A 27,155-nucleotide genomic window follows, 5' to 3' on the forward strand; every position below is an offset into this window, starting at 1 on the left:
GTGAGCACAAAGGAAACAGTCATTATAAATGCACAGAAACACACCGTGTCAACACATACCAGCTGCCCAATATGTACAAAAGCATTAAAAAAGGACAACCAAGTCATTATTTCAGAGTTTAGCTATATTTTCCATTTTAAGACATTTTATCTATCTAGTGTCACTAGGAAAGGTTCCATTGCAAACACTGGAAAGCAGACATCGCCTAACCATCCTACACAAATTCCTGTCAGAATTTTTGTGCCAAGTGTTATCAGGTAACAATATTTACCATGTACAGTAATTATGAAAAACTCTGAGATTGTGTAATTATGTATTTTAATTACATGATCTGATTAGCTTTTTTAATCACTTCATAAAAAGAAAGGAAATTCACTGAGGTTGTCAGAAAGTTAATAAAAGTAAGGTAATTCACTGCTAGGGCTCACCATGGTGCCTTTCTAACTACTTCCTTGCTACACCCCACTGTGCCTAGGTATTGGAGGTCAACTATAAGTATTAATTTCCTTACTTTTATTAACTTTGGTGACAACATTCATGGTCTTTTGGCATGGGTTTTTTTGTTTCATTAGAAAACACTTTCAATTTAGCTGGATGATATTTTAAGACAAACAGACTCTCCAAAGCTAAGAACTTGGTTGACCTGAAACCCATCAAGAGACGCAGCCTTGTCCGGCTCCATCCTCGGCCCTTTGAAGGGATGTTTTGGGGAAGCCACTGTGTAATGGTCACTGTGACACAGAGCCATGCAAGCCAGACCACCAGCCTGCCAAAACCACCCAATTCTGCAGTGCTGAACAACACATCACCAAAGCCAGCTTTCAAACCAGGGCCATCGGGGTACATGGCAAGCCAACACAGTGCTATGAGAAGACAATGGAAATCAGCCCAAGGATGGGATAGATGGAGGCAGACAGCTGAACCCAGGGCAGACAGCAGAGATAAGGTGGACGGCAGAAAATGGTGTTTGTCCTGATGTGAGGAGCTGGGCTCTTCCAGCTGCAGCAGCCACAGCAGCACTCACAGGCCAGGCCTGAGGAAGGGGAGGACTGGGCAGCAGCAAGAGGAACAATTGCTGCAGGAGCCAGGACAGCCAACTGCCTGCCCTGGCAGCAGCAATCACCCGGGGATCCAGCAATAAAACATAAGCCACCCCTCAAAAACATCCTGCTGGCTGCTCCCAGTGCAGATGGGGGCCTGACACGTGCGTGGGCATGTGGGGAGAGAGGGCTGGGGGGGAAGCAGGGGTGCAAGAGGTAAGTCTCCATCTCCCACTCCTGAGGCAGGACAGAACACGTCTGTTTCAGCTCTGGAAAACAGTTTTTCGAATTTTTGGATGCGGTTCTGCTCTAAGGAAACATTTTGTTTATATCCAAACTGGGAGTCTATAATGTAATACTTGGCTATTGGATTGAGCAGCTCTGTTTTACTCATTTTTGGTTCACCCTCTCCTCCCGCCAGCCTTTCTTTATTTTTCTCCTTTCTCTTTTTACCTTTCCACCCCCTCTCCCTTGATTCTCTGGGGAGAACAAATCACTTTGGGAGGTTTAATGGACTGACAAGAACAGAAATTTAATCGGGGTGTGCATGCACGGGCCAGGCACATCAGAAGCAACCGCAGTGCAATCCATTCGGGCTGCCCCACCTGTGACCCCGGCCGGGCCAGGCACCCCCCTCTCCGCAGGGGCCATACAGGGAGAGGTCCTTTGTGCTCGTGTGGGACCTTGGTGGTGCCTGCTTGAGGAGGAGAGGACTGCCAGATGCTGACAAGCCAAAAGCAGTTATTTTAGGAGACTTTTTTTAATATAGAAACAGCTGACATAAAATGCATCTCACTGGGGAGGGAAACCATGCTCCCAGAAGTAAAAGACCACTAAAAAGCCTCTTTTTCCAAGAGAAATCTAAAACAGTTTTGGGCCAGATATCACTTAGGTTTTTCGTTTCCATTTTAGGAGACTTCCAGAGTGTCCTTCTAGTCTTGCCCCATCCGTGGAGAATATTAAGGGGCTCCTGCAGCCTAAAAGGGGCAGATGTGAGTGGATTAGGAGATAGTAAAAAGTGCTTTCAGAAAGTAGAAACAACCTCAAGGAAAATCTATTCCAGACAAAATGGCCACTGGTGGGGGAGCTGTGCCTGAGCCTCCCTGCTGGGAGCACCCTTTGCTGTGAAAGGTCTCCCCACAACACATGCCCAACCCTGGGGTAACAGGGGCCCACATTCAGCTGCTGCCTAGGAAAGACATTGGAAAGCAGAGGGCACAAAATTACTGAAACAAGCTTTTGTATAGCAAATGGAAAGCACTGTGTGCAACAACACGACTCCTTTCCCTTTGTACACCGTTTGCTGTTACTGATTACATTTGCAAAGTATAGCTTTCAATATGGCATAGCCAAAAGCAACCTAACAGCATAATTTTCTTCCTGGGTACTTTACTTTTGAATTCTTCTACAAACAATGAAGCAAAGATTCGGGAAAAAAATAAGAAAACAAAGAACCCCCTTCTTCTCCTGTGCTTGTAAACCTGGGTAAACTTACAAGAGACCATCTTTCGAACGACCGACGTGATTTACTCTTGCTTGTGGTGCATGTGCTGGCTACTGCCAGTAAATCTTAATGGCACACAGTGAGTGATACCTGACACTCTGCAAACTCACTGCTACAAAGAACTTGCTCAGTTCAAAGTATTTGTAGTATTTTTCTATCACTGTTGACTGTATTTTCACTCTGCACTTTCAGACAGCATGGCCATTCAGGGGAGCCGCAGCGTACCTGTGACGCTCACTTTGAAGCTTGCTTTTCTGTGCAACTGGATGGCACAACAAGGACTGTGAAACTATGGCTTTAAAATATGTTTACTGACTGACAGTGCAGATTGGGAGAGCTATAAAAGACAAACATTAAGGAAGTATTTTCTAGCATGATCACAACCAACCTCTACCCCAGGACAGCCAAAGGGAAAAATCCCTATCCTTGTACATATACTCAGTCTTGTGATTTTGAACTGCACTGTGCTCCTTACTAATAATTTCCAAGCAATCCAATATTTTACAGGATCCTATTCTATTACAAGTTATTTTTTAACAAAATAAGTAATTTCAAAAGTTACCATGCATTATTGGCTTCTCTCTTTCCCCTCCACTTACACTTTTCATCTTGTTTCTTTATGATATTTCTCCACCTCATCCCAAGGCCAAATTATTACACTAAAAATGGGGAGCAGGTCCAGACACCCAAGGGGAGATCCAAGATCTCCCCTCCTGAGGAAACTTCCATAGTGAACTCAATGACTATCTGTGATGTTTGCTGGTTCTAGGGAATAATATTTCCCTTGGGCACTTTCTGGATAGAGTCTACCACCTGGGTTAAGTCATTATTACAATCCAGTAGAAAAAAAAAAGGGGGAGAGGGAGAGAAAAGATGAAAAAACACTACAGCAAGCATCATTAAAGCTCATCAAAAGTGCATTAGTGAACACCTGATAATATACTCTGAACATTAATGATCCTTACAATACACCATATTAATACAGATGTTATCTGAATTCATGGAAACAAAATTTTCCATTCACACATTTCCCTTGAATAGGTGTTGGGGGGAAAAAAACCACCCTCTCCAAAATCTATTAGTTACCAGCATTTTTTTCTATCTCCAGAAACAAACAAATAAAATATCACCTCTGAACCTGTATGTGCCGTGGATCACCAATCTCAGACAAGTACTCTGACTTTGAGATGCTTGTTGGCATTCACAGGCAACGTGTTACAGTTAAAATGGACAGTGGTAAGCCAATATTAATAAAAAGTTTGTGATTGGGTTGGCTTAAATTGGACTATTATCACTACTAAGATCAGTTTAATTGGCTGCCTTAAACTCTCCAATGCTGGGCAGCATTTTCCCTTGCAATTTTTCTGCCTACAAGTTCTGAGGGAGACACATGAATGCCACAGAACTGATAGTGTAACTCTGTTATAAGGTGCTAAGTGCCAGGTTACAGCAAGAACAGCTTAGTTGTCTGAAGAGCCCGATACTTCAACCAATAACTGAAATGGAGATTAAAAAATTAATTCTAAGCACTGCTTAACTCCTATGTTCCCCCTTTACAGAGACTGCAAATCATGTCAAGTTCTGCATAAATAGGTTTTGTGGGGGTATTAGAGGGTGAATTACTGTCATCTAGGTGCTAGTGCTTAGTAAGGCAAGGACGATCAAACCCATTTTGCCAAAATCCAATGTGAACCTGCTGCTCTCAAAGAAAGAAGGTCACCCAATCACAAAAACTTCATAACAAAAGTGATTAAACAAAACAACAAAACTCCAAAACACACATGCATTCTTACAAATGAGTGGTTTGCAAATACAACAGTCACACCTAAAGACCATTCCCTTATTGTTATTTGAAAGCTGAAGAGAAACCTTTTTCCTAAACAAGGAGCTGGTAAGGTTTGCAACATCTCAGAATTTCATCTAGAAATAAGGGAAGCAGGAATTATTTTTAGTGCAGCTGAGAGGCCAGGCATATTTCAGGCAATCTCCCAGAGCCTGCTTCTATACCATGTGGGACATAAACCCACAAACTATGAAAGAACCCAAATCAGTATTGTTTTCTCAAGTGACATCCATTATCCCTCATCTGAGAAAATTAACACGTGTATCCAGAAGCTCAATAAAGTAAGCTCAGAGCTAAAAGTCTAAGATTAACTCTTTCTATGTCACAATAAATGATATCTTTAAGTCAAAAAACTGCTAATATATTCTATTTTATATTCTGTGCTTCTGCCATCTAAAGCAAACAGGGGCATCAAAATACATTTACGCTCAAGCACAGTTTCAAATGTTATAGTGCACAGGGTAATTGAGAATTTCCAAATTCCAAACAGCTACAGTGATATAAAAATGGAGATACAGAAGGGTCATTAGACCAACACATGCTGGTTTGGGTAGCATTAGGAAGAGTGTCACAAAATGAATAAAACCCAGCTTTTGTGCAAAGTCTCTTATTTTCTGACATTTCAGTTAGACACTGTATCTAGCAGTAAAATGCTATGAATGCTAAATATAGGTAACCTTTGTTGCTCTGCCAGGTTATTTCTAGATCAAATGATAATATTTGAAGATTTCTATGCCAAGCAAGTGTTCAGTACTTTTCTTCATCTTCCTGATCTGCCCAAAAGATTATATTCAATGAATCAGATACATTTTTGCCTTTTTTTAACTCAGATTAATAAATTAGGCAGTACATAAATCTGAATGGTACTTACGATTGATAAAGCTGAATTTCCCACCTCAGTACATAGAAAACTCCAGGCAGGTATGAATTCTAGACTGAGTTTTGCTATAACATACACATGCTCTTGCACCACGACATGCTGGCACACATCACCAGGTATCCGTAAAAAAAGGAAGAAAGGCTTTTCTTTACACACCAAATAGTGTTTTGGGATGGTTAAAGGAGGAAAGCAGTGAAGAGTAAGCCACTGTTTGTGACATTAACATTTGAACAGACAGGCAACTTCTGCAGTCCCTGTGTTAATCCTCCCAGCATCACAGAAACAGATCTTGCATCTGGTGGCACGTCCTTCCCGGGGACATTTTGCTAACTAGCTACCCAGCAAGAGTGCAGGAAACGACGTCTGCAGAGCAGTGAATTCTGAAGCAGGGATAATAAAAATAATCTGATCGCTACCCTAGTGCTTTAAAAATTGGACCCCCTGGCAAGCAGCCAAAATAAAACATCAAAGGGGGCCTCCACAAGCTGGGCTCAGGATCAACATTCGGGTGAGAGCCCATCACCTACTTACCCTGACAGCAGGCAAGAAAAGTTGGAGACATCTGCTTGGAGGCCAGGGGTCAGGCTGGCCGGGGCCCGCGCTGCACGGCACAGGGGGAGATGTGTGTGTGTACTGGGGGTGTGTGTCCAGGCTGTGGCAGTGGGGGGGCTGCAGGGGGGACTCTGTGAGAAGAGGTCAGGGGCTGCCCTGTGCTGGATCCAGCCGGCTCCTCGACAAAACCACCACTGACTGATCATCACTGGACTGGCCACAAGCCCCCACTTCCCAGCCCTCCTGTGGCACAAATTAAAATTAGTTTTCCCCAAATCGAGTCTGGTTTGCCCATGACAGTAATTGCTAAGCAATTTCCCTGTCTTCATCTCAACTCATGAGGCTTTTCGTCTTACTTTCTCTGCCTGTCCTGTTGAGGATGGGGAGTGAGTGAACAGCTGGGTGGGCATCTGGCAGCCAGCCAACACTGACCCACCGCAGTGCAGCCGACTGCCGAAGCCTCCCTGAACTAAAGAAGACTAAATAATACCTAAAGCTGTACCTATGTGTTTGTGGGCAAATTTAAGGCTTGTGTGAGAGTATGTATTCCATTACAGACATTTCTACTGATAATGTGTAACGCAAGGACTTGCAAACAATATCCTACTGAACTCCTAAACTTGAGGCTGCCTGCATGCTATTTGGCTGGGTTGGAGTTCACCTGTGCTAAGGGTGACTGAGGAGGGTCAGCTTTTTCACAAGGGAGCAGCAAGTTGTTCCACTGATAGCTTAGGAAAAAACCCAGTACACTAGCAAATGTTCCACAGGAAACACATCCCAGACTGGTTCAAAGACAGGTTTCTGCATGTGCTGAAGCACAGGGGGCCAAGAAGCAAGAAAGCTTCTATGTCGCTGCAACTTTTAGAAATCAAAAATCCACTGACGAAAGAGAAACCTCCATAATTTTTCCTATAAAAGAACTTTGATTTCTTGAAAAAAATCAATGAGTTGATTACTGAAAATGGCAACATGAACATAAATACCCTTCAGGCATCTTGCAAATACCCCTGCAAATCACACAGCAGTGCTAAGCACGTCACTGCTGCTAATCACAGCCTCGCCCATATAACAGATGAGCTTTCTGAAGTTGCAGTGGATGAAGAAACTGCCAAGATGAAAACAGTGCCTTCACTAAACATTTGGGTTGGAAGGGACCTTAAAGATCACCTGGAATCCTGCTGCCATGGACAGGGATGCCATTCACTAGATCAGGTTCCTCAGGGTCCCATCCAACCCTGAACACTTCTGGGGATGAGGCATCCACAGCTTCTCTAGGCAACCTGTTTCAGTGCTTCACCACCCTCTGAGTAAAGAATTCCTAACATCCAATCTAAACCTGCCTTTTTTCAGTTCAAAACCATTGTCCCTTGTCCTGTCACTATCTGCCTGTATCAAAAGTCCCTCTCCCTCCATTTTATAAGCCTCTTTAGGGTACTGGAAGGCTGCAATGAGGTCTCCCCAGAGCCTTCTCTTCTCCAGGCTGAACAATCCCAACTCTCTCAGCCTGTCCTCATAGGAGGGGTGCTCCATCCCTCTGATCATCTTCATGGCCTTCTCTGGACCCACTCTAACAGGTCCACATCTTTCTAACACTGAGGACCTCAGAGCTGGATGCAGAACTCCAGTGGGGTCTCACAAGGACTGAGAGGAAGAATCCCCTACCTTGCCCTGCTGGCCACACTGCTTTGGGTGCAGCCCAGGACAGAGTTGACCCACTGGGCTCTGAGCACATACTCTTGGCTCATGTTCAGCCTTTCATCCATGAGAATCTCCAAGTCCTTCTCTGCAGGGCTGCTCTGAATGAGTTCATGTCCCAGACTGTACTCACGTCTGGGACCCAGACGCAGCACCTTGCACTTGGACTTGTTGAACTTCAGGAGGTTTTTGTGGACTCAAGTTTGTCCAGCTCCCTCTGGATAGCCTTTCTGTCAACTTTTTTTGTCAACTAAATGACACAGGATGACGCAGAGAAGCTGCTTTCAAAGCCTGATCGTGGGGATTACTTTGGCACTTGAGTTAGATGAGGCAAGCAGTATCTGTGATACCACAAAGCATCCAGTGATCTGAAGCATTCTTCTACTGAAGACCTGCTCTTCTATAAGGCTGTGTCATGAGGCACAACAGTAAAACATATATTCAAAAAGTCAGTGTCAGCAGTCCCATCACACAGATTCACACACATACACGAGGCTTTGCAACATCCCTTTCTAAGATATCTGTGTGTATGCTTGTTCTAATCTCAACCTAAAACCCTGTTGCTCCACAGCAGAACTTCGTCTGTGCTCTCTTTTCCACAAAGGGATAAAGCAGCCTCCACAACATAAAGGACCAGTTCCACTCTACAAGCTAAAACATTTTACTGGATGGTGTGTTTAGCCTTCATAGCGTGACCAATGAACATCTGAGTTGAGCTCGCTCCTTGCCCACAGAGGGAAAAGATGGATGTTTTGACCTGAAGCATTTGCCAGACACTTGGCAAAACAACCTTCAAAATGGCACTTGCAACTGTTTTTCCAGCTTCCAGCAAAAAAGAAGGGACAGGATCACTGAGATCCTCTGACCAAGGCAACAAACATGTCTGTTAGAAGTTGGTCTTTTTTTAATTAAGGGCCCACTTGCTTTTTAACTCTGAACATAAGACACTTAGTTTACAGAGACCCACGTTCATTCTCCTGCAAGGATGTGACAGAGCCTTGTGGATGTCTGGCATGATCAAAAGGAAACATGGCAATACTATGTCAAGTCACGAATTACTATGGCCTCTTCCCAATGTGCAGGAGATCCCACGTTCCACTCATCCATATGGTTCAGCTGGGGAGCACTTTTACCAACATATGGCCCCTCGAAAGTGAAGGTTTTCTTTTGAGTTTTTAATCACAATTGCTTGTTATTCTTAATTACTTGTTACTTCCACTACACTGTGAAGCTTAACCTGACTTTTGCTGGGAGAATACAAGTCATGAAGGTGGTTTCCTTTTTGATAATAGGGAAAAACTTTGTAAGTAGAGAGGGGGATCAGGGCCACCTTACAATCCACACCAGCAGAATTAGCTCTTGGTAGTAGCACAAGTAGTGTCCCTTCTTGATACTATTATCTGTCTTTGTCAAATCCTTCATAACTAAAGAGCATATAAATAAACTACAGAGAAGACATAGAACAGCTATCTGATAAAGAAAAACTTTTTCCCGCAGATTTCTTAAAACAAGGTTTTGGAAAAAGGTATATTGAGTCTTAACAAGTAGAAACAGGTGCTCAATGGCCCACAGTCAGGATATTTAACTTCTTTTGTGAATCCAAACCAAACATTTCCCAACATAATAATTTCAGCAGGCACATGAAAAAAGGCCAACTGAAATGTTCTTAACAGTTGTTATCTTAAGTCAGACATTTTGTTTATCATAATACCACATCTACAAGTTAATGGAAGCCATAACCCTGAAGGAAGCCATCCATTCCACATTAGCTATATATCCTTCCCCATCTCCTCCACGGATTTTTTACTATGAAACAGCAACATCAAGAGACAGCTCTGTACTTACTCACAGTTGCACCCCACTAACACAAGGATTTACTGCCACACTGAGGGAGCCATATGGAGTCAGAGTGCTCTTCTTTCCCATCCCCTTTCCCTATTAAAGCTGAGACATTTAACGGGCAGTTCCCCTTAAAACACACATCCATCTACAAACATCCGGCACTCAAGAGCCAGCGGCTCTTGCTATGTTCTGTAATTTCTTGGGTTTAACCTGAGATTCTGCTTGGATCTGGGCTGTCAGTGATTTCCAGTAGTAAGAGCTACAGCACTCGCCCAGTAACATTTTCATCTGTGCAGACAAGCTGTCTGCAGTTGTAAACAGAAGTATAACTCTGCTCAAGCATATTTCTAGGCATTAGAAAGCACAAGTCAAAAGAGGCAGCTCCGTACTCTCTGTTCATTAGAACATACCCTGTCACTCCATAGGGAATATTTATTATGATGGTCCATAATCCACTTAACATCTTCTGACAAAATCTATCAGTCTTTAACAACTTTGATTCCAGTAGTTCAATGGCAACAGGGAGGAAAATTCATAGAGAGAAAGCGACTTCCACAAAAATCCCTCTTTATGAACCTGCACGCCCTGTGTTAGCAGACAGGATCATCATTTATTTGTACCTATCAGCTTTGATGATAATTGCAACCCACTTGACACTTGTGTTGAAAGGCAGTATTACCAACAAAAAATCTGATAAATATTCAACAAAACCTAAATTAAATAATTCTATTCATCTTGAGGTCACCATCTCTAGAACTGTTTCAAAATATTTGTGTCTTAAAGAAAGAGGGAGGGGGATGAGGGAACCCTGCTTCTTAGACCAAAATGACTGAATCACTGCATTAATGAACACAACTTTTATATTTTTCAAGTTCGGTGAAAGAATGCCATCCATGCAAAATTTTGATCCCACATTACAAAATAATTACATGATAATTACATGAGCATTAAGATGTCTACCCCCCGAGTAAAGCCACTGCACCCAACCGCTAACTAAGGCAGGCCTGGAATGTTTCAGCTTATTAAGGAGAAATCCAGCATTGAGCAAAACCTCCAGCTGAAGCAGATTTCCACTCTTTTACTCCTCTGATTTCTAATTAATAATTAAAACATGTTCCTTTCTTTGGAAACCCAATTAGACTTGCGCATCAGCCTGAAAACAAACTTTTTTTAGTAGCTAAGCTACTTCTCATGGTTTAATGGGGCGGCAGGAGTGTTTTCTACATAGCTCCACTGACACAATTCATTTATTTCTTTCCATTCTACAATGGGTATTGTAATCCATCCCCAACAATATAAACATTACATTTGCACAGCTAATTAGGATGTTGGCAGTATGAATTAGTGACCCTCTGATTTCTTCCAGTCAGGGCTGCCCCTGCTGCCTGCACTACTTAGGATTCACAATTAGGCAATTATATTTTCAGCCTCTTTTTTCCTCTCTAATGCTACCTCTTTCCTCTCATTCAGTATGCGCCAAATGAAGAGTTGTGTTGTTTATTTTGGGGTGGGGAGTCAGGGAAAGAGGGGAGGGAGGGAAGCAAAGTGTGTCACGTTCAATCCTTTTCCCTTTCAACCTCTGCTAATTTGACATCAGAGAATGATAGAGGATCTGTAAGACTGCAAATTATCTCCATAAATGTTTTAAAGAAGTGATTATGCAGAGTGGGTAGGAGATATATTTTGACTGGGAATGAAGCAAAGGGAAAGTGACAAAATAAATAAATCCTGGCCCTGGGTGTAGTGGGCTGGCACTGAACCTCTGTGCAGGGCTGCAGTCACCGAGCTGTCCCCAGCCACAGGATGATGACAAATTGGAGAGAATTCAGAAGAGGGAAACAGAAGTGATTAATGGGCTGGACGGACTGATTTATGAGGAGAGGTTAAAAGGTCTGATTATATGTATCTTTGTTAAAGAACAGCTAAGGAAGGTGCAGGAACTGCTTATAAGGGGTTTATGTACGGTAAACACCATCACTGCATTCCATCGAGCATGTTGGGAAAGGTAGGAGGAGAGCAGAAAGCAAAATGTTACGCTAGACACCAGGAAGACATCCGCAATAAACATCAGAAAAGAGTTGTTTCCAACAGGAAGGACTAGAAACCTCATCATTTGAGAGCTGTAATGGACAAAGCACTAAGAAAATACACTGCAGGGGATAATGTCTGTTTTAATGTTGATGCTTGTTTAACTCACTGAGTAATGTACACTGTGGAGACATAGCATCTTTATTAAAGCACAAAATATATTTCTGAGTTCTCCTCTGCTGCGAGAAGTTCTCCATTAAAATCACTTATTACAAAAGGCACTGGAAAGACCTTGGGCCAAGTACATGCCACTCCATATCAGTTCCCAGTCCATAGCTGAGGAATCCAGAAGATCCAAGAGTACCAGTGAGGGCAAATTAAATCTCTCTGTTCTCACATGTTCTCTCTAAGTTCTATAATACAAACAAACAAAACCCACCATCCCCAACCTAGACCACTTTGCAGAATAAAACTGTCCTCTATTTTCTTCCTTAAATATGGAGTCTCTTTTATGTCCTAGGAAATCAAGTGTTTAAGAGCAAATTAACCTTGGCATTTGTGTGACTCAAGAACAAAAATACATCAAGAGATCTAAACTGCTAGGAGTAATGAACCCAATACTCTTACTTATACCCAAGTAAATTAGAAATACTGCCATTGAATTAAGCCAATGGAAATACATTGAAGTATAAACTGGTATAAATTAGCAGAGGGCCAAGCCAAACATAACCAGAGTGACACATTTTCAGGCCATGTGCAGAGCTCAGCCCAGGGAAAATAATTTGCAGTCAGCTCATGGAGACAGGAAGCAATGATGGCAAGCACGGCGGCTCCATAGCTGCTGTAGCACGAGCAAGCAAAGCTGGAAAATCCACATGCTGCTGGTCCTCCCCACAAATCACAACAGAAACCAGTCCAGACTGCAGCACAATTGGCAAATCATTGTTTGAAGAGTAAATTCCACTTCCAGTTTTGCACTGCCACTATTCACAAATATAGCTATATATATTGTCTGTAGAGACGTGAAACATTTCAACTTCTACAGCGGCCTGTCTATCATCTTTCCCATACATAAGACTACACACAGCCTCAAGCTAGCACAGCTGGACCTCCAGGTGCCAGATTAGGAGAAACCGAAAAGGTCTTTTTCCAAGAAAAATACAACACTCCTTCCCCCACTCCCTGCTCACGTGCATGGGTGAGAACTAAGCAGGCTTGAGGGGCTTTATTTATTCCCTGCTACATAACCATTAAGCTCTACTGTACAGATCTGACTCTGCCAAATTCTGTCACTTAATGTTTTGGACGTAAATTACAAAAAGAGACCAGGGAAAAAAATTACAGTAGAAAACAGATGCTCTGGACTACAGTGTTAGGGTTTTCTTCTGTAACTACCATTTCCTTTACAGTTTCATTTATTTATTTGGTAAGGAGAGTAACATGACATGTTCACTGCCATAAAAGAGAAGACAATGGCTTTCCCAAGCTTTGACATTTAAATCCATTCCTTTCCTCGATGAAGAGACAACCACACCCCCCCCCTTTCACAAACTAGACTCCGCTGCCAGACAAGGAGCAGTGCAAGGAGCAGTACACAGCAGTCAGTAACACAGCAGCAGCACTATACGGTAGAGGTAAGAAACTTTGTGTCTCGGTTTCCCCATGCATGAAATAAGAAACATAATACTGAACTGCTTTGCAAAGTTTGTTTAAAATGTAACTGTGAAATGAACCAGCCTGGTTCAGCAGCTATCTTGAACTGAGCTTTCAACTGATACCACTAATGCTCAGCTGAACTTTGAGTTCAGCTTCTCAACTGACACCACTAAAAAGATTTATACAAAAGCTTTACACATCCATGAAACTGAGCCCTCTTGTGTAGTTTACAGTACATTGAATCACTATACATCAGCACAAGTTTCATGGCTCTTAGGACAGTCTGCAGAAAGCACTGAGAGCAGAAAACCCTGATAAAAATCTGAAACTAGAACAACCTCAGCCCTACTACAACTATCAACTCACAAAATCTACATATTACAGCATCATTGACCTGTCTTGAACTGACCAAAGCTTTTAGTTCAGAAGAGAAGGTACTGAGAGTCTCTCATGAAACTTTTGAACATCATTTGAAATTGAGATCTGACAAGGACCAATAATACTTGTTGTTTTCAGCTTTAACTAGTCACTGGGTCTGTCACTAGTTCACTGCAGCAGAAACTCAGTGATGCATTAACACTTTTCGTTACTAAATTCAAAACAGTTTCTCTTTTATCAAGGCTTCAGCCATGCTGCCTTGTTAACCCAGCTTGCCAGAACAGGCCAGTCTGGCCACAAAAACCTTAGCCCCAGAAAGAGTTAAGTCTTTAAATTAGCCTTTGGTTCTTATTTTATGTGCTTATTTCCAGAGCACTTCCAAATTATATTAGTTTAACAGACTTGTGTATCTAAATCTTTTTAGCCACATGTATCACTCACCAGCATGATTTTATTACAATGGATATGTTATTAAAGCTTAACCTTGCACTCAGTCACTAATCAAAAACAATTCAAGAAAGCAAATCAAATGTTCCAACTACACTAAAATCTCCTCCCTTTAAGCAACAAATAAAGCCTGGCTGGCTTGCAGGGAAAGTTCCATGTATCAGCATACCCACAGCTCACTCAAATCAGGCACGTTTCTTAAGTCTAAATTTAGCTGCTTGCATTTCTTCAGAACTTTAATTCCTGAATATTGTGTTGAACCTACTGAGACTGCTGAAGTGCCAGATCTTAAGGCTGCAGTCATACTGAGATTCATTTATGGCAAATGTAAGAAGCAAAGTTGCTGTAACACACAGGCAAGCAGTTAGGAACAAACACACCAGCAAAAGGATCAGGCATTCAGAAGCTGAGATTCATCTTCCAGTCATGTTGGCAATGCTGAATCTCACCTATGTGCTAGTGAGGAGTACATTAAGCTATTCAACCAATGGAAGAGAAAATGCTAGAATCATACATACATATAGGAAGGTTGATTTCATTGAGACACCACTTAGGTTTTCAAATTCCTCCTTCATTGGAAGCAGAATCAATCACCGAGTACTCATTTTTGGACAGTATGAACCATGCCTTCAGTCGGAAAATACGAGCTCCTAAAACTTCTGCCAGCAAAATGCCTCAGCAGTGGGGACACCTGTGTCCTCTCTGTGCTGGAATCTGCTGCCGAGTTAGGGCAGGTAGACAGGTTTCACCGGTGGATAACCAGTCCTCATCAGCCTGGGAAGGCAAGCGCGGTGCAAACACCGCCAGTTTTCTCCACTTCTTCTGACAGAAGATGGAACAACTTCTGCTTCGTAAGTGCAAGTTTAAAATTTATATTATAACACTGAATCCACCAAAGCTGCCAAGAGACATTGAACTCGTGGGATCTGTGAAAGTTTTTCACACCTGTGTTTTTCTCCTGTGCCTAATATTATGGGAGGCATTTTGGAGGATTTTACAATGCAAGTTTCAATGAGACACTTACAGTCTCCCTCAGGCAAATTGTCACAGCTGCAGAGGTCTGCTACCCAGCTGCCAATCAAGGCAGGCAGGGAGTATGTGCAGTGAAATCACAAAAAAGGCAGGCTTCATTAGACTGCTGAAACCTAACTAGAGGCTATCTGGGCGTGCTTGAGCCCTTAAAACAAGGTTGCTTTAGAAAAAGGGTTTTTTTCCTTCCAGCTCAAGAAAGGGCGCTAGTACTCACTGAGGAATGTATCGGTGCCAACTTTCCCCTTTGCAATTCAATGTTTATTTTGCTCTGTCTAAAAAAAGAAATTACATCGCCCTATAAGCTTCTATTATTAGATTAGCTGATATAGCTGGAAAAAGCGGACAAGATTACAGGTTCCACATCCCTCTGCCAGGTCTCAGAAGTGAGTTTACTTTTTCCAACTCCAGAAGCTGCTCCAGTGAAATATTATTCCTTTCTGCAACCTTTCCTTCCTTTATTTCCTTGGAGCACCATAGCTACAAAAACACTGGTATTAAAGACAAACTGTACTGGAAGAACTGGAAGAGCATTTTTCTTCCTTCACACCTAACTGAGAAATATTCTCATGGAACCAACTGCATTTAATGAAAAAAGTGTTCTGCAGACAAGGACAAACACACAGAAGTTCAGCCCAAATGATAATCAAGTGGGAAATTTAAAAGCACATGGAAACAAGTGGCATATTGTAAGCCATTTAACAAAGTTAATTATAGGTATTCGCTACATCTGGTCTTGGCCCCTCTTCAGCAAAGCATTTAAGCATGTGCTCAGGTTTAAGCAACTGCAAGCTGAAAAGCCTACGTGTCCAGTCACGTGCTCAAGTTGGGCATCTGCTGAAGTACTTTGCTGAGGCAGGACCACAACATATAATAAGAATCGTCCTGAAAGTTATCTAATAAACAGCTGTTATTTTAAGAACTGCACAAACACAACACACATTTTATGTCCCTAAAAGAGCGGGTGGCATGAAGGTATAAATCCACATCTAAAATTGTTTCAGACCTGAGTAAAAAGAAAAAGGCAGGCATTAAACTAAAGCACAATCAGACTCTTCAAACTGCATATTATCCTCTGTCCATTGCCGCACTTTGTTATCCTCACTTCTCTGTTACTTCTTATTGTTATTTCTTATTCTCATTATATTTTGCCTCCAATAAATTCTATCAGGAAAACAGGGACAATGTTGGGGGTTTTTTAGGAAAAATTTGTGCCCATTTAGATCTTCTGAACATGAAAAACAGTGACAGAAATGTTCAAACATTAATGTTGAAGTGGCTGAGCAGCAGACCTCTAATTTTCAGGATTTTCAGACAGTCACAAATCCTTATAAAATAAAAGGCACTGGGGAAAACTGAGCCCCCTCCTCCGCCCCCCCTTCGTGGGAGTTAAATTGGGCGCGGGTGCTTTGAGTCCTTAAGTTTGAAAATACTGGGCTACCTATTTACAATTACAGCCGCATTTCCCGAGCGAATTGTGCTGTGACGGCTGAACCCTGCAAATGTCACCGGGGCCGGCTCGGGCAGGGCGCAGCAGCAGCAGCAGCAGCAGAGCCATTGTTGCTGGGGCCCGGAGGGAGGAGGCTCCGCCGAGGCAGATGGGGACCGCGGTAATGCGGAGCCTCCCCGGGGACACCCCGGGCACGGGGCTCAGCCGGCACCACCTGCCTCCCTGGGGCTGCGGGGGCGCCGCGGGGCTCCCCCGCACTGCACGGCGGGCCGTGTGTGCCACCCTGGAAAGCGTGGCACGGCGGGCCGTGTGTGCCACCCTGGAAAGCGTGGCACGGCAGGCCGTGTGTGCCACCCTGGAAAGCGTGGCACGGGGGTGCCGTGTGTGCCACCCTCAGAAATGTGGCACGGGGGTGCCGTGTGTGCCACCCTGGAAAGCGTGGCACAGGGGTGCCACATGTGCCACCCCAGGCAGCCTGGCAGGGGGACGCCCTGGCATGGCAGAGGGGTGGTACATCTGCATGTGCCACCTCAAGTGGTCTGGCACCCCAGTGCCGTGGGTGCCACCACCCCAGCTGGGTGCAGCTACTTGGTTTGTGTGTCCCGTGATGAAGATGCAGCACACAGAGTCATAACAGGGCTCTGTGATTTCAAGACAATAAGAACCTCCAGCCCTTCTCTCCTGCTAATAACCTCCATATTGTCATCTATCCTACCTGAGCTAACAGTTTATAAACCACCACCTGCAGCTTGTCCCTTATAGTTTATTAACATACACTAATAAACAGTATGCTTCACTCCCACTGTGCTGCCAAGTGAAGCCAGTCAGAATAACTGCATTAGCTTTACTGTTCTTTCTCAGCACATTTTTCCCACATGGGAACAATTAGGACAAACTCCCTCCAGATTATATTTCGAGATCCATCATATTTGCAGGGAAATAACAATAACAATAATGATAATAATATTAATAATAATAACAACAATAATCTTTTTCACAAATGCATCTGTAGGCATCTACAGAAGATTAACCTGACTGACGTTACCAAAAGTGATAGGCTCTTAACCTCCTCGGCAGTTCCCCTGCATGGAAAGGGTTAATGCTCCCCAGGCTCTGACTTACACCTATTATGCTCAAGTTTAAAAATAAGATGTGAAAGATGCATTATATAAGGCCAGTACTGCTATCCTGCCCATCTCCTATTTTGGAATTAAAGATCATCATTGCTCACATCAAAGGGGCTGGGTGAGAATAAAAGAAAAGACAGGAACAATGAAAATAGCTACCCGACACGAACCAGATCAAAGGACCAGGCACAGAAAATGAGGAGCTAGGGGGTCCTTTAATTACTGTCCACATCCTCCAAGTCATGTGGTGAGAAAGAAGGGAAAAAAGTTTTGAAGGCCACTGGGTTTTGTCTTGCTGTGGCTCCTGTTTCCATAGTCTGTGCCAGTTCCCTACAAACTGCTCTGCTTTTTATTTTTTTTATTTTTTTTTTCATTTTGTTAAAGTCAAATAGGACTCCTGGACTCCAAAACTCCTCCCTTATGCCAGGAGGGAGGAGAGAAGGAGGGGTAAGAGGGGCAGTAGTGGAGATGGTCTATAGCAATTGCCTGTAACAATTTCAGGAGGACTGCTCCAGGCAGCGCCCCGGGAGCTGCTTTGGGAAGGAGAGATCTGGCTACCTGAGGCTAGTCTTTATTTGCAGGCCTCCTGGGTTGAGAAAACTTCAAATTCACATAGGGCACTGCTCCATGGGGCAGCAGATCAAACCTGGCTACTAGCTGTTTGAGCTCAGCAGCAGAAAAAAGGATTGCTCTGGGACTGAGCATAAGTAGAAGCATGATTAAACTTCAAACATACCCCCCCCTTTTTATACACAACAGACAGTTATGGCTAATATTTCAATATGGACTTTAAAAATACACTGCAAATAACTTACTCCAGCGTGCTGGCTGCAGACTTAAAAATAATAAAAATTTAAACTAGCTGTATTATTTCAAGGAAGTCAAATGTTCAGATTTACCTTTCATGAATCATTAAGGGAATGTCAAGTTATTTAAAAGGATCTCTTTTTATTTAACTCAGTCAGCAAGATTAAAATTTGGATATTTGACCACTGACTGGAGTGACACATTGTAGTATTTACTTCCTTCTATTTATGCTTCAAATGTGGTGCGTTTGTCTAATTACTCCTGACTTATGTTTCACAGAATCACAAAATAGCAAGGGTTGGAAGGGACCTCTGGAGATCATCTAGTCCAACCCCCAGTGTTTATTTTTAAAAAGACAGTATAAAAATACGTGTCATAAGGAAATAATAGAACAGGGATTTAAAAATTCATGTGCAAGAAGCTGACCAAACTTTCTAGGAAATAACAGTGCTTTGTCACTTTTAAAAATATTCTGGATAAGAAAAGCTCTGGGATGTTCCCAAGAAATTGTATTTGCTAATATAGATACTAGAAGTGGACACAGACAGAAGTTCACTGAAGAGGAAAACGCATTCCTGTCTCAGGTCAGTTTGCTTGGATTTATGCTGTATGCCAAACTAGAGCATGAAAAGCATTCAAACAGAATTTTATAGACTTTGAAGACAGAAGCTAATGTCACCAAGACAACATCTAGAAAAGGAGAACACAGGACACAAAGGCATCCTTCTTCCCATCCTATTTACAGCTTGGAAACTCCTTAGACAAGCAGTAAGGATGATCTTTTAAGAGGCAATTTAGCCTCCAAACTCCAATGAGTGCCAAGTTACTTCTTCTTTCTGATGAAAGTTGCCTCCATCGTTTCCTGCTCTTGGACACTAACATACCATTCTCAGGAGGACAGCTGAGGACTAAATTAAGCAAATATAGACTACAAAGCTGCTCTCCAAAGTGGGCATCATGCCTAGGCTCTACATCTAAGCAGTATGCTAGGTACGTGTACCAAGTTCCAGTTAGCTGTCTTGCAAACATCCGCGTTGGGAACCTTGCCCAAGCAAGCCTTCAAAGCTACTGTGGCTCTGGTGGGATAAGCATGGGAGCAGTGGGACTGGGACATGTGCCTCCTTGTTACATGTCTCAAAGTACCACATTATCCATTTAGATAGCCCTTTGATTGAGAGCGCTTCCCTTTTGGGCTTAGCCCCAAATGCTAAGAACAGATGAGATGGTTTAAGAAAGTCTCCAGGTAAAACATGAAAAGGATGCTTAACATCCAGCTTCTGACGAATAGCTGCACTCAGGGAGCCACAAGGGCTAGGGAAATAAACATGGTCAATTAAATGAACTGATTGAAAAGAAATCAGAGATCACTCCAGGGAAAATCTGAGATGCAGTCATACAGCCACAGCAGTCTTTTTGGAAGGTGGTAAATGGGGCAAAAGGCTGGAAGAACTGGAGTGCCTTACTCATTTGGCAAAAGGTAGTTGCCATAAGGAAAGAAATAAACTTTAAAGGAAATAAAAGACAAAGAAAAATCCATGATGGGTTCAAAAGGGGGCTCAACCATCTCACTCAAAGCCTCTTGAAACCTGAGCACTGAGTAGGAAATTCTAATGGGAAAATACAGTAAAGGCTCTTCAGCAAATGTTCTGTCCTTTCCATAGACTGTCCCACAAAATGCACTGGTAGATGCTGAGAAATCTTCCAAAACACTCCAAAATTAACAAGAAGAAGTGCAAATTAATAGGGATGGTGCCGAATAAGACTATTTTTTTTATCTCACTACAAAAATGCTAACATGCTCATTCATGGGAGAGACTAATTTTCTAATAGTTCAGCTATTTTTCATGCATTTGTTCAAAGGACCTTAGGAAGATAGTGGGATCCCCAAACAGAGCTGCCAGAAGGTAGCATGGGAGGGCTACCTCCACTTTGTATCTTGCCTTTGCATCTTTTAGAGTAGATGCTGGGGCTGCCCAAGCCATGGTGTGCTTTGTCAGGGCCCTCATACCTAACTGGAGCAGGCTAAGCATGCATGAAAAGCACACTTTTCCCCTAGATAAGTAGTCTGGAAAGACCGTAAATATGAAAACAGGCTGTTGAGACAATGCCAGTGTATCTAAAAATCAAAAGTAATGAGCTCAAGCTGCCGTCACTTGGAGCATGTGTGCCTTTTCCTGTCTCTGGAAACCCAAGGGTATTGCTGCAAAGGGAGGGAAGTCCTAAAGTGGTCTCTAACTCAAGAGAAGGGCATCTTGCAGAGCTAATTGAGTGATTTACCCAGGAATTCAAGCAACACTTGCTGTTGGGACTGTGGAATTCTGATTTTGACTGTGGAAGTCCATTATCGGGTTAATTCTCATTTAACTTTGCTAGAACAGAGCACTGCTCATTGAGCCTTTTCAACCTGCACCAGAAATAAAACTCAAGCTTCACATCCTGCTACAGATTTCTTTTTTCTGAGAAGGATCAATTGCAGAGTAATTTTGTCTGGAAAGGACACATGGAGATCACCTCCATATAAACTGTTTCTCAAAGTCATTTTGTTGCTACCACAAGAAAGTCACCAGGCATATTGAAGAAAATATCACTATGTTTTTTTTAGGATACTTTATAAGAAAAATTACTATAACAGACTAGCTCCTAGAAGCCCATCTCTCACTGGGTAGAGGAGATACTACCTGGCCAAGCTTCCTAGAACCAGGACATTTGGTTCCCACGTCCATATCTGTGATAGTGTGCTCAAGTGCAGTACTTACGTTACTCATGTACACAGAGCTCAAACCTAAAGTAACTGATGCCTTACTGAACTTGCCCTCTTATCCTATATGAGATACATACTCATATTGATCATTTTTGTGCAATGAGTTGTGCAAAAAAACCTTAAAGCTTTTCAATTTTAAAACATTTTTAAAGACTTATGTGAGATTCCTAATGCAACTAAAAACTCTGCAGCCAATCTGACCATTTCCCTTCAACTTGGATATATTCCAGCATGCTTCCACAGCACCAACTTCAAACAACCTAGTGAATTTTCTTATTCTCTGGGGCAGATGCAATGTTCTGGCTGTGACTTGAGTGAAACTCTGCAAATTATATGGCAAAAACAACCTTAGTGTCAGAGAAATCACCTGAAGACCATGCTATACCTTAATGACACTTTGGTAATAGGTGTAACCCACATCCAGGGACGGAAGAGGACCTGCAAGGACCTTGCAGAGGGTTGCAAGGCCACACAGGCCTGTAAAAATGCAGGGAAGAGGAAACATCACAGGAAAAGCAGGAGTTGCTTTACTCAAAAATGTCCCAAGTTCTTACCAAAGGGACAGAAATCATTTTGGCAATATATCCCTCTACATTCTTTCCTTTTCTGCTCCCTCCCATGCTGGCATTTCCCCTCCATCCATTGCCACCTCCCAAGCAGCTGCTACCCTGTTATTACTCTCCTACCTCTATTGCTCCAGGAATTTGCCCAGCTTTTCCCCTAGTATGTTGTCTATATCCTACTGTACATTTAAAAGCTAGGATGTGGCAAAACAAGTGTACAAGCCTGTTTCCCAGTGAACTACTGGGAAGGTATCTTTCAGGTATCTTAACATACAGTTGTCCTCCTTTATCCTCTATCCAACAGTGTGCCTTTTGAACTTGCTCTGGGAAAGGCAAAGGAATACAGATAAAAGTCACTTTTTAAACAAACCTTAAGACTTTGTTCATCAGCTGATGCTCCACTTGAAGCTCAAGAGAAAGATGCCACACTGATGTCCTTACTTAAAATGCTTTTGATTGGTGGTCTGTCATTCACAGCTCACTTCTGCTTCAGGGGACTTCAGCAGAGGTGCCACCACAGCCCCAGGGACAGCCAGAGTGGTAGGGTGGGATCCCCTCTCTGCTGTGTGGGCACCCTGAGTGAGCACAGTCAAACAGATAAGGGTGAGCCTGTGCTGCCCGAGGCTGGGGAGGAACAGCCCCTCCGGAGGCTGCCCAGGGAACCTGCTCTGAGTTAGTGCAATTCCCCCTGTCTCCAGCCCAGCTGATGAAAATCACCCCTTTGCAGGAAGGAGGAAAGCACAAGCCCAGGGCAGGTGCCACCTGCAGCTCCCTGAGCTGAGTAAAACCTTCTGCCTCTGCCCCAGCTCGGGCAGGCAGCCCCCTCGGTGGGCACAGACCCCACGGCGCTGCCAGACATGGGGCAGACAAGGACAGGGACAAGGAGCAGCCCCTACAGCTGCCTTGCACCAACACTCGCCCCAGTATTTGCTGGCTGGCCTGGTGGCCACAGCCTCCCTCCTTCCTCAGAGGTGCTGTCCCCGCTCTGCCCCCCACACAGTGCCTGCTGCCTCCCTGCTTCCCAAAACTTCCTCCACCTACCCCTGCCTACGCCCTCGCCATCCCTTTCCCCACGTCCCATCCCACCCACTGCAGCCCCTGGCCCCTCTCCACCCCACAGACACATGTGTGGGTCAGGAGAACAGGTCCCACCTCAGTGTGGGGAGCGCAGCGTGTCCATCCTGCCGTGGCGGCTCTGCTGTGGCTGCCTGGGCCTCACACACCCGGCACCCGCAGTGGAGGTGACACAACACAGGAAAACCTACAGCCACCTACAGCCTCGACCCGGGAGAGCGCGGCCAGCGTGCTTTTTGTTTCAGTTTTAAGTTAAAATCTGCCCCCTTTAATTTCAGGAGTTTGTTCGTGAGAGGCCATTTCCTCCAGCTGCCTGTGACTGCCAGCTGCCAGCGCCCTACAGACTGGCCAACACCCCAAAAACTCAGCATCGCCCCTTAGCATGGGAGTCATTTGTTCAGTGTTTCCAGTAGAAGCAGATTTTGTCCTTTCCCCACAGCCCTCCCAGGCAGGGCTGGTGGCTTGGCCCAGTGGGTGTTCAGTGTCAGCAGCAGTGGCTCTGCCTCCCACGGCACAGCCCTGGCAGCAGCCCTGCTGTCAGCAACGTGCCTTAGCACAGAGGTGGGCAGGCACTGTGTGAGTGCACCTTATCTCCATGAATTTTACTCACTTTTATCTGTACAAATGACCTCACAGTGTTTTTGTTTCAGCACTTCTTTTCCACATCGCTGTCAGCACTTCTGAGGCCAACAGGATGAGGAAGCTTGGCCAGGCTGGGAAAGGTCGGAGGAGGATGAAAGGGGTGCTACCAAACACTGCTCTAGTCTAAAGACATCTGACTGCCCAGGGGCAGTTCATCAGCTGTGTTTAAGGTAGAGAAGGACAGTGTCACCCTGTTAGTTACACTGCAGTGGCCAAGAAGACCAGAGCTCATTACATTTGTGGTTTTAATTATACTGGAACCTGAAATGTCAAAGAGGGGAGGTTGGCAGCATTAACCCAGTAGGCTCTCAAGCCTATAAGGAGAAAGAAAAAAAAATCTTCTTTCCACACAAGGACTCTCTAATCTGAACCATGTCCTTGCCAAAGTTGATCAGCGATAGCTATGTTGGCATTAGGCCAAAGTTTTTACATGGTGCCTTCAAGAAAGTCATCTTTCTTCACAGCTGACTTGCCCCTTTCATAACCAATGGTCATGACAAGGCAGATTACCAGCTCTTTCAGCAGAGGAGACCCATTAGTCTGTTTGATAGGGTATCAAACAGGGTATCAGCTGTGATTCACAGCAACGACACTCGGGGCTTCAGGATACCCTGCTCCCACCCATACAGCCAGTAAATGCTACCCTGTTTCAGGAGTTGAGAAGAAATCCTATGAACTCTGGCCCATGCACAAAGAAATTTTCTGCTGCCATTCCAAGGAAGACATGACAGAGCTCCAGTGAAAATCCCAGCTTCTTCATAAGACAAACCATAATGTCTTACCCTAATAAGGCCCGTTCATTTCACTAGCCCATACATACACACACTTGTTCCAGGATGGGAACCAATAAAACCAACTTTTTATGCAAATGTGGGTTGCCATAGCCCCTGCTTAACTTTTATTTCCCAGGTTAGGGTTGGAGGTTTTTTTCCTACGCAACATTTGATCTCTAGTCCTCTGGCACTACAAGACTGCTTTCCTACCCACCCTATACAGTGGCTATATGGGAAGAAGAATACACTGTTAGAGCCTGCAAGGTTCATTTAAGATATACAATACCCTAATACAGTCTGTTAATTCTTAGAGAATGATTTTTAAAACGAGCAAGGAAATGTCCTCCACTAAAGAAAGAAAACTCTAACGTGTGAAAAAGTGCCAGTTTAGGTCTATGGTGTCATGGTCCACAGGGGAGGCTTTTCCCCTCTCAGTACTAATTACCTGCTAGGCAATATACAGCACTATACATTAAGCACCCTGTCTGATCAAGCAGAAGACTTTTTTTAATGGTTTACTAGTTATTAGGTATCCTGCACTCTACATGCTGTGCTGACATAAGATTTTACTGCTTGCAGATGCAGTTGCCAAAGACTAAAAGGTTTTATTTACTCAAAGCACACAAACTACTACTGCTCCTGAACACTGTATTGGGGGAATCCCCTCAAAAAGTGAAGAAAAATTTCTGGCTGACTACTTGCTAACAAAAAAGAGCCAAATTGGCTAAAATAAACATGGAAAGTAACTGTACAAAAATACAAACGACACAAATCTCTGTTTTCCTGTACAGACATCTTGTGCTATGGGGTATGGGCTTGTGGTGGGAAGCAGGAGAGGAAGATGAGCTGCAGAAACACCCAATGCGTGGACACCATGCACCAGAGTCCCCAGACAATCCCCTCCTCTGGTGTCACTATCCTCTGGCTTTGAGGGCAAAATTGACTGCTTGTCCTGCTAGCCTGCAAGCACACAGCCCGGCGACCTGACAAAGCCATTGATTTTCCTTGTCCTCAAAAGCACGCTCTGCTGAGCTCGGAGCGGCATGATTCTAACTTTGAGGGGCCTGCATTTTACTTAATTGTGCCTTTTCTTGGCCTGAATTTCCCCCAAAAAGCTGAAGAGGGCATGTGCTTATTATCTTTTAGTGCAGCATGTGCTCGGCGCAACCTGAGCTCTTCGGATACTTTCGGCCTGAAAATTAGAAAAAAAAAATTAATTGCGAAGGAAAAAAAAAAAAAAGAAAAAAAAAGAAAAAAAACAAGGGCTGCTCTGCGACTTTGATTCAATCAATTACCATTATCTTCCAGCGCAGCCCTCTCTCCCGCCCCCCGGACCAGTTGTGTTTAACTTTCTTTGCCAGTCGCAGCGCGCTGGCGGAGCGGCGCTGCCGCCTGGCTCCCGCGCGGGGCTCCTTATCAGCCGCTCCCAGTCAGCGCCGGCCCCGCACAGCTGGCAGGGACCCCCTCCGTCCCCCGCGTTATCTGCCGCCGCAGCCCTCCGCCGGGCGGGGAGGGGGCCCGCGGCCGCCCCCGGCCTCCCCACCGCCCCCCGGCCGGGCCGGGCTCTGCCGCCGGCCGCCCCGCTCCCGCCGAGCCTCCTCCAAGCGAGCCCGAGCCGTCTGAAGAGAGGCAGGAACAAAACCGCAAATTTAGATTAATAAAGCATTTGTTGATTCTACAGAAACTTAGCAGGCCCCTAAGAAATCCACCAGAGACCTGTGCAGCTCCAGTAATTTTCTGTTATATTATCTTTCTTGTAAAATACTTCCCCAGACAGAGCCCCCAAAGGGGCTCAAATATCACTGTGACTAACCGAAATCAATGTGCACTCACCTATTGACATTTTTACATAGTTTTTGGATTTAGTATCCGGCCCAAAACACAATCAAATCTTCTGCCAAGGAAATAACAGGCACTTAGCTAGTCAGCTATTAGTGTTACAAAGGAAAAAATGTGGGCACCCAAGGGAGATGGGAGAGACGGCATTGACGTCAGGGGTAATTGGGTGTCTGAGAGAAATTGCCAACGGCTGGCCAAAACCCCCAGAGGCCCACACAAAGCCGAGCTGCAACTCTAATAAAGGAAAGTAAATTCTAGAAAGGGGCTTTGCTGCAAAGAAGCCTAGCAGGAACCAAAAATATCTCCCACATACACAAACACATACACACAAATAAAAAATACAAAATACGTTTAGGAGCTCTCTTTTGCACATCTGGTTTAGGCTAAAGTGCTTTCTGACTTTTTTTTCTTTTTTTTTTTTTTGCAGGACCACATGGCTTTTTATGTTGTACCGTATGTTCACCATCTATTTTTATAAACAGAATTCAGGGCTTTAAAGAAACTTATTTTTAATCATGTGGCTTTAAACTGCAATCTCTCTGGCACCCACTCTGGACTAAACCATTGGAAACGGTTTAGTCTTTTCTTTAGAAAACCCTGAACTTCCATGGAGATTGACAAGTACAGCGGAGCCATTGGATGGCCATGGTTACGGAGCTGTCCGACTGGTAAAACTGTATCTGCACATACAAAACCTCTCCATCACCTGTACTCTATGTTTCAGTTCCAGCACTCCCTGCACACACTCTCCCTCCTCCCCTCACGCACAAGACCTGAGGGAAAAGATTTCAGATCAGACACCCTGGGCAGAGCTCAGGGAGGACCTGCAGGCTGTAGCCTATTCTTCCCACTCACTGAGGTCCCTACCATACCCCAATATAGACCTGCATCTCATCACTAATTGCACTGCAAAATACAGATTGGTGTTTTCCAGGATGATAAACTGATTTATATCTTCTATATAAAACACAAAAATGCCTTGTTAATAAGTGATTTGGAGTTTAAGCAAAGTTTCAAGAATAAGATGATCAAGATCTTACTAGGTTCAAGTCTTCTATTATACCTATTTTTCTCCACACCATACCTACCATTATCTGGCACCTACAGGGATCCTTATGAGCCCATCGAGTGAATGTTAACAATTTCACTTAAAAGTTGCCCTCCACCCAACCAAAGAGCAGAGGAGGCAGAATCACAGGTTAGAAAGAGGCTGAGGTACAAACAA

At 43.9% G+C, this 27,155-nt stretch overlaps 1 protein-coding gene across 5 annotated transcripts in view; it reads right to left on the reverse strand.

Moving 5' to 3' along the window:
- Window positions 1-27,155, reverse strand: part of ZNF423 (zinc finger protein 423) — a 229,555-nt gene that overhangs the window by 110,414 nt on the left and 91,986 nt on the right. The window contains exon 1 of one of the 5 annotated variants that reach the window (XM_051805570.1): window positions 25,925-26,242. The exons of the other annotated variants lie outside the window; for them this stretch is intronic. Coding sequence (XP_051661530.1) covers window positions 25,925-25,934 — 10 coding nt within the window. The 5' untranslated portion in view covers window positions 25,935-26,242. Of the gene's footprint in view, window positions 1-25,924; window positions 26,243-27,155 lie in introns of those variants that run through there. 5 annotated transcript variants of the gene reach the window in all.

This window comes from Manacus candei, unplaced genomic scaffold, assembly GCF_025592945.1.
Source record: "Manacus candei isolate 608988 ecotype Guabito, Panama unplaced genomic scaffold, ASM2559294v1 h1tg000065l, whole genome shotgun sequence".
Lineage (NCBI taxonomy): Eukaryota > Metazoa > Chordata > Aves > Passeriformes > Pipridae > Manacus > Manacus candei.